The sequence below is a fragment of the Myripristis murdjan genome, chromosome 1, assembly GCF_902150065.1.
Source record: "Myripristis murdjan chromosome 1, fMyrMur1.1, whole genome shotgun sequence".
Classification (NCBI taxonomy): domain Eukaryota; kingdom Metazoa; phylum Chordata; class Actinopteri; order Holocentriformes; family Holocentridae; genus Myripristis; species Myripristis murdjan.
Window position 1 is genome coordinate 37,649,166 of NC_043980.1, and position 19,200 is coordinate 37,668,365.

A 19,200-nucleotide genomic window follows, 5' to 3' on the forward strand; every position below is an offset into this window, starting at 1 on the left:
TTAACAACAAACCATATGAATAATAAATAGTTTCAGCGGAAGAAATTTAATGCCTTCTGTCTCCATGGCCTTACAAAGGCAACAGGCCTGAAGACTTTTTTGGTGTTTACTCAGAAGAAAATCACACAGAAGTATCACAATCTCAAACGGACCTAGAAAAACAAGGAAGAGACTACATTTTTAATGCAACTGCCCATTTGGCATACGGCATTGTCGAGGTAAAACTAGCAACGACATCGAAGGCAAACAGAGCTACACCGGCATCAAATGTACAAACGCAAGCATCCATGACTAAACTGCTACATGTAAATGATGAAGACTGACTTTAGAAGAAAGGACAAACAGGGTTGGATTCAGTCAATCTCACACTGCAGTACTGACAACTGGCTGAAATCAAATAAATTTGTTTTTTATACTGTAATATATAATGTAGAAAATGAACAGTAGAATGTCTAATTGTGGTTGAATCATTACTGAATAAACCACAAAGGCAATATCAATCCATCTATTTCATTGCCACGCTATTGGCAAGATGCATACAGCCCCCTATAGTAGAATCTCAACACTGGTGAATAGGAAGCCCTCTACTTGTAGATTGAGCAGAATTGACTGAATCCTCTCCTCAGACTTTGCAAACAACACAGAAGACGTCAGAGCGGTGGTATAGATCTCTGAAGAAGCAGCTATTCCTGGTGTCTTTCTCAGGTTACTATGGATGAGGAAAAAAAAAAACTTGAATAAATAAAGCACAAACTTGAAAACAATAAGAAACATGACAGCAGACTTTTGCATACATTCTCAGATTTCATTCACATGTGAGGTTAAATAGAAAATATAAGTCTTTATTGTTATTATTTTTTTTTTTTTTCCATTTTCATCTGTTGGATGTAGAACTGGAAAGTTGTCTGCACACCTCTTTTTCCACCCTCTGTCCCAGACCTTGGTCAAATAGTGTTTTGGCTAGAACATGCACACATTTCATGGTTTGTTTTAGGCTACTGAAATACTGGATAGGTGCCACATAGGATAATAGGTGCCAAAGAGTTTAGACAACCACAGAAAGGTATTTGAAAATCAATTAAGGGTACTTTTCTGTGATCTGCAACCTACTATTCCAACACCACCTGAACTGTCCTAATGTACTGAAACCCATTCATTTGGGCACTCTATGTGGAAAGCACTATTAATTATTCCTAAGTACCATCTGACCCAGGTCTGCTTGGTACATTTTTGCCCTTTGTTTCCATTCTCTCCATTTCTCTCTCTCTCTCTGCTCAGTCCCCCACATCCAGTCCACACAAATACAGTAGTGGGGATCATTTAAGGAAAGCTTCTGGCTACCGCCATCTGCCTCCTCCTTCCTTCCTCCATCTCACTGCCTCCGCCAGCGGTTCTTGGGCTTCTCTTCACAGCCGGGGCCCTCACAGGTGCCAGGGAGAGGGGGCGGAGGCCCTGAGGCAGCCTTAGCTGGGGCAGGCGTGTCTGAGGCCTTACTGATGCCGCTGAGCAGAGCTGGGAGCTCGTGTGAGATGGCCTTCTCTATCTTGTCCAGCAGACAGCCACCAGACCAGCTGCAGTGGTAGGAGAGCTGCTTGAAGCTGGCAATGGGGTTCACTCCGAAGAAGTCCTGGTAGGCCTCCTTGTCGGGCAGGTCGAATTTGCTGACGTTGGTTTTGGCCAGGATGGACTTGAAGATGTAGTACTTGTCCGGATCGGAGACGATGTCTTGGAGGACCTCATAGGGGTTGCCGAACCAGCCCAGCTTGTCGTAGTAGGTCTGGAGGTAGCGGTCCACCAGCAGAGCGTGGATGCGCACACGGATGCCGTGCTGACGGATGAAGGCAATCTTGTTCTCCAGCTGGTTCTCAATCACCTGCAGGAGAGGAGACAGAGAGAGAAGGGGAGAAAAAAGAGACAGAGACAGACAAAAAAAGAAAGAAACAGAAGGTTGGAGTGAGAGGATAAAGCGTTAAATCCCATTACACTAAAAGTGGTTCAAATATAAGTAATTTGAGTATAATCTAATCACATATACTCACATCAAATACTGCACACATGCCAGAGTAGATGTGTACTATAGAATTTGGGGTGCCATTTAACCACAACTAGGCTATTCCAGTCTCTTTTAGAAGGTATGAAAACCCTAAGTTGCAATCCTTCTTAGAAACATTGCGAGATCACCCCAATCTCAATTGGGATGAACACTTTGGTGCTTTATTATGCAAATAAGAAATTTTGGTGTCCAATTTCAACTGTTGGACACTGCAAACCAAAGGCTGGAAGTCGCACCTGGTTGAGGTCCTCCAGCAGAGAGATCTCCTCCCTCTTGAAGAGCTCGTGGCTGGTTTCTGGGGCGTATTCCTGAGGCCAGAAGGAGCTAACATAGACCCGGGGAGGCTCTGTGACATTGATCAGGGGTGCCATGCTCCAGAACAGGGCTCCGTAGACCCTCATAAGGTCCTGGGTGGCCAGATTGTCAGCCTTGTTGAGGATGATTCGGATCTGGGACTCGCGGCCCTTCATCTGTCTGAAGAGCATCTCCAGCTCCCCGCCCACGTCCAGCTTGGTGGGGTCGAACACCAGGAAGATCAGATCAGCCCGATCAATGAACCACTGACACACCTCGTTGTAGGGGTAACCTGGAGTCAAATGGAATCAGTGTGTACTTTTATATCATGACTAACGGCAGCAGCAACATATGCATGTGGGTGCACTTTAAGGACTATTAGTTCTGTTTCTGTTATGTTAAGGTTTGCCAAATGTGACAAAATTCTACTTGACCTGTTAAAGACCCCATGAAACGTAATATGATCAGTTTGGGAGAGAAACACAATTTTATTTAAAGGGATAGGTGGATCACTGAGGATGTTTAAAGATCTGTGAGGGTGTATTGGTTGAAAGTTTAATTTACACCACCTTGTGCAGGATAATGTCACTATTTAAGATATTCTTTTCCATACGAAAGGAGAAGTCATGTGACGTCATTTCAGAGGAACTTTAATCAACCTGTGAACTATGGTTAGGTGATGGATTGTTTTGCTTATTGAGACAGTACTGGTCTTTCATTACAGATCAGAAATCAGCCAGTCATGTCACCCTGGGTCACTCTGACTGACTAGCTACTAACCGACTTAAAAGAAAATTCATTTCTACAGGTTACAGTGGAGAGTTTTAGCATAAATGCTGCTTCTGATGCATCTCCACCCTGACCAAAAATACAGATTTTAGCCTGAAAACAACATGATAATGCAGAAATGCGCAAAAATCAGCACATACATATAAGCAGTTTTGATACCAATGTATTTGCATTGGCGTCAGCCTTCAGAACCCAAATCAGTTGAACTCCACTGCAATTCTCTTCCTCCCGTCTCCTACCTCTCTCCTGCTGCTTGCGGTTCTCGATGATGCCGGGCGTGTCGACAAAGGTGACCCTCTCCAGCAGCTTGTGGGGCATCTCGATGCCCACCAGCCGCTCCAGGAATCCCTGGCCAAATTTCTCCAGGGGTGAGAAAGACCTTGAGCTGTCCGCTGCCATAACAATGCCCTCCACCGTGCGGATCTTCTCTCCGTGCATCACGACTGTGTACTCTGAAGTGGTGGGCTCAGCACCTGCCGCAGGAAAGGAGAGGCTGGTTTTACCTTGGTTGTACTCTGCTGTTGGTTTGTTGGTTTAAGTTGAAATATTGATTTCATTAATGATAATATCCTGTACATTTCATGGCACAATATTAGTTCCCACTGGTCATGGATTTTCTGGAAAGTCATGGAATTTTGAAGAGTCTATCCCAGAAAGTGAAAATGAGGGTAATAAATAAATTCCTAGGACAAGCATGGAGGTTTTTAAGCCTCATTAAAAAAAGCAACTAGTTATTCATTAAATGTAATATTGTTTTTCCAGTAGGGCTGGACACTATATCAATAGTGTATCAATATTGTGATATGAGACTAGATACAATCTTGGATTTTCTATATCGTCAAATTGTGATATATGTTGTCATTTTTTAATTTTAAAGGCTTCATAACTGCTGAGGGATGCAATTTTCTGAACTCATTTAACTGTTGTAGTTATTCTGTTGTTTGCCTCTACCTGTTTGGTCATCATATCCACATCATTAATGACCTCTGTGTAAACATTTTGTGAAAGCACCAAAAATCATCCCCACAATATCATCACAGTATCGATATCAAGGCATTCCATCAAAAATATTGTGAAAGTCAATTTTGTCCAGATCGCCCAGCCCAGTTTTCCATTGTTTTCATATTTTGTTTACATCCCTGGCTGAGTAAAACAATCACTTTAATAAGACATCTAAACCTGAAGTGTGCTTAACATTATCATCAAAGGAAAAAAAAAACATAATGTTAATAGGTATTAGAAATTCAACATAATTCAATTCAACAAAAATGCATAATTAACTTGTGATTAAGCAGTGGCTAAGCATGTGTTATTGTTACATGCTTAGTTATTGCTTCATCACTGGTTAATTAGAGATTAATTTGTAAACCTTAATGCTACATAATGACTGTAAGTTAACTGGTTACTGGTGCAGATTAATAATCATATTTGTTGACCATGAGCACATAAGCAGCAGCTGACTGATATGTTTAGTTAATGCTCAGCTAATTTGCTAACTATCAGTGTTACCATTTATTATGACCTATTCCTATTGCTGTGAGCTTAGCAGTGTGTTACATATCATTACTTGCACTGTTTTCCCATGTATAGCTGTAGTTAGTTGAACAGTGATGGCTTGAAGAAGCTGTACTACAGCTGTAAGTACATTAACAATAATTTTCTGCCTGATGTGGTGGGATAAACGATCCGGATGTCAGTCTAACTGAAACAGGACATACCTGTGTAGAGTTCCTGGGAGGTGCTGTGAAGACCCAGCAGATAGTTGATCATGGAGGACTTGCCCACACTCCAGGGTCCCAGGAACAACACCATGGGCTTGGAGGTGATCTCACCATCTGCAGCGTGTGTGTGTGTGTGTGTGTGTGTGTGTGTGTATGTATGTGTGTGTGCGTGTGTGTGTGTGAATGTAGAGGGGAGAGGCAGACAAAACAATAAGTGAGGGAAATTAAATGTATACAGTAAAATCAAGCCCTGTCTCCTACAAATTACATTGTAATACAACTAAACTGCAACATGATATACAAGATATGTTGATGTATCACATATTTGTGATACATCAGAAACAAACATAATACACAACAAAGTTTACCCCTAAAGGTTATTACGAATGCTTTAGTTGTATGGGAAGATAATTTTTTAGGAGACAACAAGGCTATTTAAAAGTGCTTTAAAATAAAAGTTATGAAAAATAACAGTAAGATTCAAACGACAATCACATTTAAAGAAAAAAGGATGAAATACATCAGAGAAAATAAGAAAAACATTACAGTGTATTACAGTTACAGTGTATAACTTCATAAAAAGCAGTGGTAAAGATGTTACATGCATGCCAGCATGAATAAATCATTACCTCATTAATTGTGAGACATCAGAAAATTACTCAGTCATTGCTAAAGAGACTGGCAGCCTTCTACACCAGATTTTGAAGGAAATCTGCTGGATTGCTTTATAGCACAAAACAGGAAGAGGGCGCCAGTGGAGCTAAAGATTTCAGTGTCTCACAATGACAGATGCCATAATGAATAAAAGCCAGATAGAAAAATGGGGCAAATGAGAAAACAAACATATGCAAGACGTTGGGGGGGAGTGGACAAGACACAACATCTCTGCTACAGAAGCAACAGGGCTTCTGGAAAACACGGCCTTACGCTTGAGAGACATGGCCTCATTTGTTTACGGCAGTCACTGCAAGACATCCCAATTAATTTGACAATGATTGATGCTGCTGCTTAAAACTGAAAATTCCCCTCCATCCCTCACCACAAGGGGTCACAGATTTACAAAGCACAGTATCAAGTTTTTTTTTTTTTTCATCTGACGCCATTGAATAAATAATTCTCCCTGCCCTCTGGTGCTATGGAACAAAGTTGCATGGAGCCTGGCCCACACAGCGTTCCCTTTAAACGTCTGCATACAGAGTCCTCATTGTGCCTCCATGTGTGCGCCTGCTTTGATTAATGTCAGGTGTCCCAGCTCGCCTTCCTCTATAATAATAACTTTATTTGTATTTCGCTGTCTCTGCACAGCCCCGCGTATTCAAACAATTTATGTATTGATCACTGGCTGTTCTTTCAAGCATGTGTGACGAATTGATAAAGATGGTGAGCAGCTGTGGGTGGAGATGTCACATGTCCGGTGGATTTCCACTGCCAGAGTCATGTGGGCTACACTTCCATTTATGGATTTGCTTTAGGTTCAATTGCATTGCTAAAACAACAATATGGCATTATTAAATAAGAAAATGATCCACCATTGAAAGAAAGAATTGTAGTTATGGGTCTAGCAGCAGATTAATAGCAGGGTATGATTATTTAATAAAATTTAATAAAGATACTGAATTTCTATGGTAATTTAAAAAAAAATTTTATGGTTTGTTTTATCCCACTTGTGTGCCAAAGGGGTGGTGTCTGCAACATGGAGGGAAACAATGAGTGCCAGAGAGCGAGGCAAGAGATAGGAAAGTATTGGAAACTCAGTTTAGTGTGCTCTTCTGAGATTAAGAACATACCTCACACAAGCTAGATGGGCTTGATATAGTTAAACACAACCAATCTGCTATCCCAAGACTGTAAATAAAACCAGTGTTAGAAGCTACATGGGACATACAGTGCAGTTACCTGTGACTTCATGCTGCCTGAGCTCATTGTACTTGTAGATTTGTTCCAGTGGCTTGATGGCCGTGTGGTAAATGTCCAACAGCTTCTTCATGGCCGCTAGAGAGAGAGAGAGAGAGAGAGAGAGAGAGAGAGGTTGGGATGGTATGGCAAGAAGACATGCTGGATGAGAGTATTTATATTTATCATTTATTGTTACTGCTGCAAGTATTACACATGCTGTTGCCTCCAATTATGATTAAAGCTAATTCTTTGTCAGTATGTAATGAATAGCCCTTCATGTCCACAAAGCTCACTGAAGTGTATGGAGGGTCAATAGAACCGAATTAAAAGAGTACAGAGTTGCTTTCATGCAAAGAATGGGGTTGTGTATTTGCACTGATTAATCACCTGCCTCAAGGCATGCGTCTGCACACACACACACACACACGCACATACACAAGCCTCGGAGAGTGGTTGACATCCTGAAACAATTTTCAGAATAGTTTCTGAAGAAAAAATCCCGCCGAAAACCATGTCAAACCTCCTTTTCTTCACATGCAGATACATCTGGTTTTCCTTGCATTGAAAAAGGAGCTGTAAACACTCTCTCGCACTTCCATGTAGCGCCCTCCCTCCAGCATCATACAAAGCACAAAGCAGCAGCCCATCAATAACCTGAAGGGCATTTGAGATGCTGAGCTGAACAATAATATTTTGAAAATCCAGTTTTTGATTTTGTGGCAGTATGTTTAAGTGTTCTGAATGAGCGTGTGTGTGTGAGTATGTGTCTGTGTCTTCTATACATATACATATTTTGTTATTATGGCAGCCGTTTTGATATGAAATAGCAGGGTAATCACAGGTGTTACTGCTGACATTAATGAAGTGTAGTGGAGCTTTACAGTGAGTGAGCATGAACAGCCGCAGGAGCCTGGCTCTGTTAGACCTGAATGCAACAGAACCTTAGTAACCATAGTAACACCTGTTGTCTGCCCTGTGATGGACCAGCGGCCTGTCCAGGGTTTTCCGCTGGACAACCACACGTCTTCAGCTTGAGGTCAGATTCATTTTCCAAAGTTGCTCCTTACCAGAGAACTTTGCTGAGGGCTCAGTGATGGCCAGGCGCAGCGTGTCCTCAATGTGGGAGCGGTCCCGCAGGGTGGAATCCTGGTGTGCTGATTGGAGGAACAGACCGTCAGTCAACTGTCCAGGTCATCAGCCCTGACATGCATTTACAAGTGACTGTTTCAGAGGACAGCCCTTACTGCATACACTACTACTACTACTACTACTACTAATACCACTAATAATTAAAACAACAGTAATAATAATAATTATTATTTATATAGCACTTTTCTTAACTATGTTAGACAGTTCTTTACAAAACAAACACACACAAAAAAAACAGGTAAAGCAGAAAAAATGAGAAAAAGGAAACAACAACAAGAACATGAGCAAAGATGTAGTAAAAGACATAATAAAATAACAACATAGAATGAATAAAATCAAATAACTAAGAATAAAAACAGTCATTAAAATGAATAAAATATCAAAAAAAAAAGGACACAAAATAAAGTAAAGTAAAAACCAGCGGTATAATCTAATGACCACAAATGAGGAATACAAAATGATTTTTTTCATAAATAAAAAAAATGTACAGCTTTAAAGAGATTTAAAGGAAGCTTGAGACTGCGTCTGAGTTCAAAATGCAAAGGGTCCCAAAGTGTGGGGGCTCGAACAGCAAAAGCCCGGTCACCCTTTGTCACAAACCATGACCTGGGATCCTGAGAGGTGTGAGGTCACATACTCGGTCAGCAGGTCAGAAATGTATTTGTGAGCAAGGCCATTTAAGGCCTTAAAATAAATAAATAAATAAAATCACTTGTGAAAAATATTTGGCTATAGTTTTTAATGTTTTGAATCAGATTTTTTTAAACAAATTTGCATATTAATAATTAGTTTATCTATGACCTGGGAAAAAAGGGTCAATTTTTGCAATAAACTCAATTGAGCAGAATTTTTTTGCTGGCAGGTAACTTTTTTGTATTATATTTTGTTATAATTTTGCATCACATGTACACTGTCAGTTTGCTCTTTGTTTTGTCACTGAGTGGGTTGAACTATTTTTTTTCTAAGTAAGCTTTAGTTAATTTTAGATTAGTTTAATTTAACCCAACTACATCTCTCCCTAAGGTAGCTTTGTTGTAGTTCATCTTCTTTCACTGTTAAGTAAATGGTGCCTTGCAAGGCTATACTTTCAAAGTCAAAGTGGCTTCCTCAACACTGGTTATATTTATCAAATGAACCACATTATCTTATCCACTAAAGCTGTGAAAGGTATTTAGTGAAAACACAGCTGACATGGTTACAAAATAAATGTGATCCCCAGGTAATTGATTTCCTGTGTGCTGAATGACCAGGCCATCTGGACTGAGTGGAGGCCGCACTGTTACATCAGGCTGTTGTCCATCTATTGGTCTATTCCTTTCCTCTGCTATTTCAGAGTGTCTATTTCTGTCCCAGAGGTTATTCCTTAAGCCCCTTTGACTACAGTGTCATGTTCTGTGGGTACGGCACGGGTAGAGAGAGAGAGAGGGACAGACAGACAGACATTTGATGTTCAGCACATCTCACTTAAAGGTCCAGTGCAATGACAATCACATTTCCTAACATCATCATTTTGTTAAAGTTTCCAAAAAAATATAACTGCCCGTGTGTCAAAAAAATGACCGATTTTTATAAAAACTCTACCTTCAGCAGAATCAAACCGTTTCAGTTATTCAGTCTATCTCCTAGAATAAATTACATAAAATTCACCCTCAGTTTAATACTTGCCTTGATTGGATGACAGTATGCATAGATTAAAAAGTATCATGTAGTCTGTCAGACAGCTGTCTGCTAGTGACTATAAAATGGTCACTCTCATCATGGATCCTTAAAGCATGCTGAAGTTCTAACAATGGATATTTGTTCCCCAAAAATAAAAATGTGACGCAGTAAAAAGGTTTTTTTTAATCAAAAGGTCCAATTCAAAGGTTTAGGTTCACTTTAGACTACATGCTTTGTCAAACACAAGCTTCCTTGATTAGCAAACTTGGCTTGCCGGAAGTGCTAACAACCATATGGAAGGGCGACAATCTTAACCTACCGAGAATTTACTGAACATGGAGAAAAGGCCCAAAAAAATGTTATGAAAAAATTAGATGAGCAATGAAAAATGTTTTTTAAAAAATTATTAAAAGACATTCCTTGCGTTAGAAATTAAAAAACAACTTTTCCGGATGTAGGTAAAATAATTAACACTAAATCATGGATCTCTAAAAAGCACCAAATGAGAAAAATGTCAAAAACTGCAAATAAGACATCCTCATCTGATACACCCACTGCAGTGATGACTTAAGTAGAGTAGGGCTCGAGTAATAACATATATTAAGTAATGTAGGGTTAGAAGTGGGATCAAAATAAGAGATGGCAGCTTCTTTAGGACTCAGCCATCATCTTTTACAGCAGGTGTCAACACCAAGGCACCATGTAATGGAATGTGCCAGAGCTTCAGTAATTACAGAAGCACCGACTGCTTTTAGCTTCTCGGGCTCAACTGGAATTTATTTGAGCAGCAGAGCTCAGGATAGGGACAGATAGAGCAGGGCCCCACCCACTCTGAGCACACTGGACTATCTAATATGACAAGGGCATGATATTAGGCTCCAGTGCTGAAATTAAGTTATCTTGCTACTAAAGTTTTATATTTGATGGACTATAATGTGAGTTGACAGGAGACAAACATAACTGTTTGCTAGAACAAAATTAAACTTAATGCAGTTTGATATAACCCAGTTGATGTGTTTCTTTCTCTACCTTTGGTTGGAGTCTGCATGGCCTCCTCTGCAGCCACTTCCTCCACGGTCACTTCCTCTGAGACAATAGGCGCCTCCTCAACAACAGCCTCCACTGGTGCAGCTTCTTCTTCTACAGCCGCTTCCTCCACAGGTTCTGGAGCAGCCTCCTCCACAACAGGCTCTGGCTCCACTTCTGGGACAAGTGCTCTTAGCTCTGGTTCAGGTTCTGGAGTCACCTCTGGCTCTGGCTTTGATTGGAGAATAGCTTCAGGCTCAGTTTCAGGTTCTGCAACCACTTCTGACTCAGGCTCTCTTATCACTTCTGGCTCTGGTTCTGGTTCTGAAGATGCCTCTGATTCTGATTCGGGTTCTGTGATTACTTCTGGCTCTGGTTCAACAGGTTCAGATTTGGGATCTGTTTCAGGAACCTCCTCTGGTTCAGCTTCTTCAGGACTCATCTCTTCCTCAACCAGTGCAACCTCCTCTGCTGTGTCCTCCACAGCAGCTTCCTCCTCCTCAGCCTCCTCTTCCTCCTTTGAAGCTACCTCCAGAACCTCCTCCACAGCTACTTCCTCCTCGGCTGCTGCTTCCACTGCTTCTGGGTCCTCATGTGTTTCTTCACCCACTGCTTCCTCAACAGTTTCCTCAACTGCTTCTTCAGCAAGTTCATCCTCTGCTTCTTCCACTGCATCATCTTCCTGAGGCTCCTCTTCCTCTTCTTTCTCTACAGCTTTCTCCTCAGTGCTAGCAGCCTCATCCTCAGCAACCACATCCACTTCCTCTTCAGATGATACAGTCGTCTCAGCTACTTCCTCCTCCTCAATACCTTGTTCTTCCGAAGATCCAGCCTCTTCCTCAGATGACACCTCTTCTTCTTCCTCCTCCTGGGAACCTACTTCCTCCTGTTCTTCATCCCCATCCCCAGCTACCTCCTCAACGGAACCTTCATCTTCAGCGGTGGCTACTTCCTTGTCGTCTTCCTCCTCGGTGTGTGAAGATGCTTCTTCTTCAGCAGGGCTGCTCAAAGCTGATGGAGGGTTGCAGGGCTGACACATTGCCCTCTCTGGGGCCGGAGTGTCATTGGAGGAACTCTGGCTGACATGTTCCTCTGTTGGGTCACATCCACAAGAGAACAGATCTCCCTCAGGCCGCTGGAGCTGTAAGTGCACCAGAGGCTCCTCATCATGCATAGAAGGCCGTGCCAGCAGATCTAGGAGGAGAGGAAGTGACAGGGTGTTAGCCAACTTACTCTCTGTTCTGGTCTCTGTTCACCACAAACATCTGACCCCTAAAACTGCCTTTGTCTTTGATCAGCTTACAATAGAACAAACACGCTCTTAGTATGAGATATGTAATTGGCCTTGACTGGAGCACTGAGTCCCATCATCCGGGGTCAGTCATACATGCATTTCTATTCCTGCATGCTAATAAAGAATGGGCATTATTATTCCTATTATGAGTAGCCTAACTCAGTGACGTGAGTAGATAAATGGCTTTTTATGACTGCGACTTATGCATGCATACTAGCTGATAAGTTTTCTTCAAGGCCTTACTTTATGAGAATGATAGAAATGTGTCTTTGACCAGTCACATTGCTTGGGTTACTCATTGTGTAATGATCATTAAATTAGACATCTGCAGACCAGCCAGCTTTGTTTGGTGTATCAGCACTTGACCAGAACACAGTCAACGTGCAAGAACACAGCAGATCCAATGATCAACACCCTCTCAAATTCAAGACTCAGGTTTCAGCTCCTTGAATGGCAATGCTTAGGCATAGACTATTTGAGGCAGATAGACAGGCATATAGCACAGTGCACAGTTGTGTAGGGAGTCCACTGAGCCTTAGAAGAAAAGCAGCTGCGTGGACAGCATGGCTAGAAGTGGCAGAGTGAAGAATTTTGAACCAAAAAAAGAAATAAGCTTTAATTGTATAAAAGACTCTCATGTTGGTTTTTTTTGACAGAAAATAGAGAAGTGCCACAAAACTTCAAAAAGTTTGGTGAATGAGAACAGTAGCACAACTGAATTGGGGGTTACTTCCCTTGCAAACACTGTGAGTTTGATTTCAAAGCAAATATGTCGCAGGCACTCTCTTCCAACAGTGTGCTTGGAACAAGCTGACATACATACAGCAATGACCCCGTATCAAATATACACATGTGAGGTGATCAGGGTTTGAGCGATCTAAGGGTTTGAGGGTCAGTGCCAAAATTTTTGGATTGAAGCTGCCAGTAGTCATGATGCTTTGCTGATATTTTGTGACCATTGTCATGCAAATAAAGTTGGCCTGGTATATTGGCAAACCAGTAGGGTACACTGATGTCAGCCCCTAAAAATAATATGTGTACTGTACACTCAGTTGTGAGTGTTGCACTGTCCCTTTGCACACCATGTGAGTTCCCGTTCACCCATGTACCATTTGTATGATTATGTGCTGTGAAACTTTAGAAGTCTTCCACATACTCTGCACTTGTTTCCAAGAACATTTTCATATATTTATTGTAGTTGGTGAGTAAGGTGAGTCTGATTTTGATTTATGGTCTGCCTCATCCAAAGAGAAAATACACTTTGATCATGTTCAAAGCCATACGCCGTTCTCAAGAGCAAATCCACAGATGGTTTCGCTCTTTCTTTGAAGTCTTTGAAAGAGCAGCAGAACATATCACGGAGCAGTAGACCATAGGCCTCTTGCACACACAGAGCACTGTCAAGTAAACAGACATCATCATCTCTCATCAGTTGCTATGACTTCAAAACAACCATGTCATTACACCACATACATTCATCAGATACCTCCAACCTTAAAAACCACAGCATACAAAGAGCACAAGGCTATGACCTATCTGTTTAATTATAACTGCCTGTCAAGTCTGAGGAACACATAGTGGTACATGCAATGTGGTATTAGGCTGCTAAATGTATGTCTACAGTTCATGTTACAAGGCAGGTTCAGTGTGGGATATGGGATGTGGGATAGGCGCTACTAGCCATAAGCAGCTGTCACGGGCTTCACACACTCACAAGCACAAACAGGATGACGCTACGGAGGAAGCTAGCACAGTCATCTGATGATGCAGAAACACAATGTGCGAAGATCTGAAAGGAATCTGCATCTTTGCATACTCAGTTTATGATGTGCAGTGCATCCCACAAGTCTTGATATTCATCATTCCTGCATAAAAACAAATGATTTTCCTTTCAGTGACCTTGCAACGTGCACAAAGGCTACAGCCACCAACAACTGCACCATCTCTTTTAAATGTGGACCTGCAAATGCTGCTGTAAAGCCTTAGAGTTGAGACCTTGCAGCCATGATCGGTTTCATCTGACCCAGCCTAGATTAGTCATGCGCGCTCAACAGAAATCTTAACAGCAGCACTCATCTAGCTGTCCCGGATGCTCGCGGTACTCCATGTACTGTCCCTCTCCTCCACCATCCCCTGTGACACCCTCCTTCTCCTATTTTGGGGGCACTGATTCGCACGCCAAACAATTCAGTGCACATGATCCCGCTCGTCACCTCTTCGTCTGGAAGTTATGCCCGTTTATCGCCTCCTGGGGGGATTGTCAGCATTAGTGACTGAAAAACGTCTCGCACTTTCCTGAAGTGTGTGCAAACAATGGGTTCCGACCTGTTTTTGCATGTGATGTTGACATTGTTTAGCTTCCTGTGGCTGTGACTCAACAACTTCACCAGCAGTGATGGTCAAATAGCCTTATTCCCAGTCTAGTCAAAGGCCAAGGTATGAATCTGATCACGGCAGGACTCTGCATATCGTAATATGAACCTGGTCAAGAGGCCATCACAGTTCAACATGGAGGTGTACAGGCTAAAGAAGCCTCTTCTCTTTTCTCCTCTCCACTTTGTATGTTTTCTTTCAGCAACAGACAAGACAATCTACTAGGATAACCAGTGGCAAAATGTTCCCAGGTCCTACGATGGACTTGGGAACCATCCAAGCTCCAAATCAAAATCATCCAAGAGATAAAGAAGAAATCTTTGTACACATGAAGTCACCTAGTTTAGTGTGTCTCCCTCAAGCCAGGTTTGTTCTGTGGAATGTCTTTTTGACAGTGTCTGCCTATTTTCTGTCTTCAGAGAGACAAGGGGTGAACACAAGGAGAAGAAGCTACTGTAGACAATTTAGTAACACTCTCATATACTTATATTACTATCAAAGACAGAGGTCACGACTGCTAAAATGATCCCTGTGTCACCATCCCTTGCCATTCAGTGCAGCCTGAGCTCATAGACCTTGCTCATAAAACGTGTCTCGCTCAGACTTAAGTGTACCCTACGTGTCTCTAATTAAGTGAAAGAAATAAGATGGGGATTAGTGATGGTAACCTGAGAAGGGGACTTTGATGCTGTTTTGATAGGGCCAAAGTGGATAAGCATTTGCTGTGAGGTTTGGATGTAACTCAAAGACATAGTGCTACAGCATCGTCTGTGTTGTGACCAGTGCCGTCCCTAGACAATTAGGGGCCCTAGGTAATAAATAATTTGAGGACCATTCCCTTCTACCATGGGTACATCAATGTAGGTCCAAAAGATTACCAACCTGAAAGGTTTCATCAAAAAATATTGGGGGGCGTAGTTCTTTTTCATTTTTTTCTTTCTTTCTTTCTTTCTTTCTTTTTTTTTTTTTTTACAGTTTTATGTTAATTATTTTTCTAGTTTTTATCATTTTGATCAATTTAGCAAATTCTTCAGTAATTTCTGATGATTTCTGACGATTTTTTTCCACACCAATTTCTAATCATCTTGTAATTTCTAACTGGTTTTGTGCTAATTTAAAGGCCATTTTCTTGTCATTTTTATTTTTTAGTTGCCAGTTTTCAGGTCATTTTTTGCTGATTTGAGATGTCCTGTCTTTAAATGCATGTACTGTATGTAAATGCTTGTGAAAGGCATAGACAAGCAGTGAAATGAGCTTTCCAAAAAAAGAAAAGAAAAGAAAAATACTGTTTGGCTGTTGGGGAGCTATTCAGGAAGGCAGGGCCTTAGGCGCTGTGCCTGATCTGCCTGGTGGGTTCAACCACTCTGGTTGTGACATAAAAGGCTACAGCCACCAAGATCCTTTAGTATGTTGGTGATGTGGGGTTGCCAGTGTTAACTGACATTACATAACAGAGTCTGTTTTTTTCCCACCTTATGTTTAATAAAATGGACCCTGGTAAAGGTTCTCTGATTCTGTCGAAGATCCAGTCCCTGCCTCGTTATATTTCACTTAAAGGTGAGCACGAAAGGGTAATCTACTCAATATGGGAAACGCACCTTGATAAATGTAAAGCACATTTATTGCTAAGCTTTGCGTCTTGTCAACAGTCGTCAGAGCAGACAGCATATAATATGGCAACACAATTGCTGCACTGCATACATGAAAACACAAAGCCCGAGCAATCTGCAGACCAAACTGAAACCAAACCCCCTTAAGTCACAAGAATCTAGAGTGGTGGCTTTACTCCATCTTGCATGCCTCCAGACTGTTACAAAGAGATTGCAGAGAGATCGTTTTCTGCTGTTGGTGGCAGAGCTAGTAGCTAATGGTAGCCAAATTAAATTACAGCTAATATAGTTAGTGAAATGCAAGGAGAGTGGGGAGGGAAGTTGGAGAGAAAAAGTACATGTGAAAATAATTAGCAAGATTTCCAAGAGATTTCCTATTAGATTTAGTGGTATAAAAAGGACATAATTTTGTGGAAGAAAAGCGCCAAAAGAATGCATCCCTGAGGACTGTGCCAACAGATGTTGTGGCCCCCCAAAATACTATAAAAGGTAAGAACTTCTTTAAGAGGAACTATCACAATATAATGTTATGGAATGTGCCTGCTAGGTGGTCTTCCAGGCCCGTGGCCCTGCTATGGCTGCAACCAAGCCTGTGCACGGCACACCACAGCGGGGATGGAGAGAGACAGGTGCCCTGGGTGTTGGTTGGTACTCTGAGGTCCCTCTCAGAGACAGAAATAGTCCCACAATGAGTCAGGGGGTGAAAAGAAGGAGGGATAATTCCACTCCTATTTTCAGGAGGACTGACGCTCTTCGCTTCCCTGTGATTGTCATGAGGCCGGCCTGCAGCTGTACTGTACTATTGCACATATTCCCTGCAACAGTGTGCGGTGTGTGTGCACATCAGACTCGACCATTTCAATTGCCTAGAACAATAAATGCACCAGCACTGGTGCTGCTGACATAGCCCCAGTGTCATTCAAAGCAAGGAGCAACTTGAATTAAACCTCTTTCCGGGTTTGAGCTCAGTCCTGTGCCAGGCAGGATGATTGATGACCGAGCTGCTGCCCAAGCTTGGTTAAAAGTGTGCTTTGAATTTGTTGTGGTTTACAAAGGAGTGATCTGAATTGACTTCTTCAGCTGCACAGCACAGACATTTCCCTCGTCTCCTTACAAATCCACCCATCCTTTCTTGTTGCTGTGCAAAATTTGGGGGAATCTTGCAATCTCTGAGTAACACCCAGTATCACACACACACACTCACACACACACACACACACACACACACACACACACACAGAGTGAGAGATGCTGTCAGCTTCAGCTCTATGACGGCCGCAATTTATCTCCATCCACCCAGCCTTTTTATGGCCCTTCATTATCTACACAAGACAGATGACTCGACAAGGCTCAGCTGTTGGGCTACTGTACTCTGGCCATAGCTCTCTGCCCTGCCCTCTCATGCCCATTATAGCCGGGACATCCCCTGGACATAGACCCTGCCGCCTGACTGCCTGGCTGGTTGGAATGCCAGATTAGCAACTCTGCAGACATGGGCAAAGATAAGGAGAGTTGAAAATGTATTAGTAATCTTACTATTTTATTTATTTTAGTATTAAGAATGTGGTGTCATGTCTCTAGCTATGGACATAGAATCTGTGTTTCTCAATCTGTCTGATTTTGCCTGCATACGCCCCTACGTCATGTGCGCACATACATGTGGTGTGTACATGTAGACGCCTGTTCACGCCTGTGAGTCTTAAAGGGATTGTGCATCAGCTCATGACATCCGTGTCCACAGTGTATACTTTCTCGGACTAATACCTAACACCTGACTACGGCAGCTTGTAGAGGCCAAAAAGAACCACTGCAAGGACAGGCAAGGGTATTTCCTTCACCCAGCTTGAATCAACCAAGTTACCTCAACAACTGGTCACCAATAGAAGTTTACAACCCATGAGTGCACAAGATTGTTTCACCGTGCAACAATTTCATTTGTTTCTTTTACACACAACTTGATATGCCTCTGAAATATCAAGTGGTTGTAAAATGTTAAGACCCTCACAGACTGTTGATTGCTGGACTGTTTCAAATGCTGTGAAAAGGCAGTCAAACCCGAGTAGAAGCATTGGGAGGACAGGTCAGCTCAGCCAACTTTTCCTTTGGCTGCGATCGAGAATGTGACTCTTTCCATTCTAGTCAGTGTTCAGTCTGTTCTGGTGGCTCTGGCACTCCTGTCACTCTGCTCTCCAGGGCAGAAAGAATAAGCAGCAGACAGGACAGTTTCCATCAGCTGGTGTCACACCTCAGCGCTGACATTTCCACTTGAAGCCACTTGAACTGCACGGCTGTGGGTTACACCTGCGTGCGTGATCCGCTGAGTTCACGTGCACTGTGGCGTGCGTAGAAGTCATCGGAACTTTGAAACATACGTAATCTGAAACACATCTTTGTACATGTTGGGTCACCCAGGTACTTGTGTCAGTGCATCTTTTTGTCAGTCATGCCTCCTTTTCTGGCATCTTTGCTGACAATAAACTCAAACACTTGGAATGCAGGTCCAAACACGCAACACCAATCCACAGGCAACACATTAAATGCATCAGGTATTTAATCAACCTCAATTTCCCTACCAACAAAGTTATTTTTTTACCTTGCACTTTTGACAGACTTAAAAAATCAATGTCCCTCCAAGCCTAAAGATGATATATGCAACATTAATGCTGTGATGGAGACAGAGCAAATACACAGTTGCATCAGTCTTCCCAGTACATTCAACACACCAGCTCAAATAACTCCCTGAGGAACTAAATGCATCCATATGTGATAACGCACATCAACCAAAACCCCAATGCTCTCATCCATACCTGCAGCAGCGAGGGCCAGCAGAGCCGCCAAACAGCACACAGACACCAGAGACTTCATTTTGGCTGCCAGGGGCCTTCCCCTCGTCTCCCAGGCTATATATACTCCTCCAGCAGAAGGTCAAAGGACATGCCAATGGAGGCGGGGCAAGGCCACTGCACCCATGTCGGCCATTGTGTGTCCAAAACAGTTGCCAAGCCCAATCAGGCTTAATAGAGGACACAGAAGCAGGAAGAGCCTGGGGGCCTGTGTTGTACAAGTGTAGTTCAATGGTATAACGCTGGTTTTGTCAGAGCCTCTGGAAGCTAAAGCTATTTTTTTTTTCTTTTACATAAACAGGTTCATTCCTTCACCAATGTCCATGCATTAAAATGCAGTTAATTAAATCTCTGACATACAAAGTCTTACGACAGTTTGGTGTGCTGCCACCGTGTCGTCTAATGCATATGGAACCAAAAGCCCTCAGAAGATTAAAATGAGACCTTGATGACAAGTGTGTCATAAATTTTTAAGTGGAAGCTTCAGGCTGCA

General features: G+C 42.3%; 1 protein-coding gene across 1 annotated transcript; it reads right to left on the reverse strand.

Annotated features, from left to right (window-relative positions):
* Positions 1 to 1,239: 1,239 nt before the first annotated feature.
* On the reverse strand, positions 1,240 to 18,741 carry LOC115366324 (sarcalumenin). The gene is made up of 9 exons (XM_030061687.1): positions 18,672 to 18,741; positions 11,126 to 11,781; positions 10,643 to 10,957; positions 7,821 to 7,899; positions 6,754 to 6,849; positions 4,855 to 4,971; positions 3,376 to 3,609; positions 2,290 to 2,639; positions 1,240 to 1,873 (listed from the first exon to the last, which is right to left on the reverse strand). Exons 1-9 carry the CDS (start codon positions 18,727 to 18,729, stop codon positions 1,373 to 1,375), a joined length of 2,406 nt encoding a protein of 801 aa, XP_029917547.1. The 5' UTR covers positions 18,730 to 18,741; the 3' UTR covers positions 1,240 to 1,372.
* Between the last annotated feature and the right edge of the window lie 459 nt (positions 18,742 to 19,200).

Bases quoted from the DNA above. Each gene is read 5' to 3' on its own strand.
- LOC115366324 (XM_030061687.1), bottom strand. From the start codon at position 18,729: ATGAAGTCTCTGGTGTCTGTGTGCTGTTTGGCGGCTCTGCTGGCCCTC. The intron at 4,972-6,753 runs GTAACTGCACTG...CACACGCTGCAG, and splicing joins CAGGCAGCATGAAGTCACAG to ATGGTGAGATCACCTCCAAG. The intron at 3,610-4,854 runs GTATGTCCTGTT...TTCCTGCGGCAG, and splicing joins CTCCCAGGAACTCTACACAG to GTGCTGAGCCCACCACTTCA.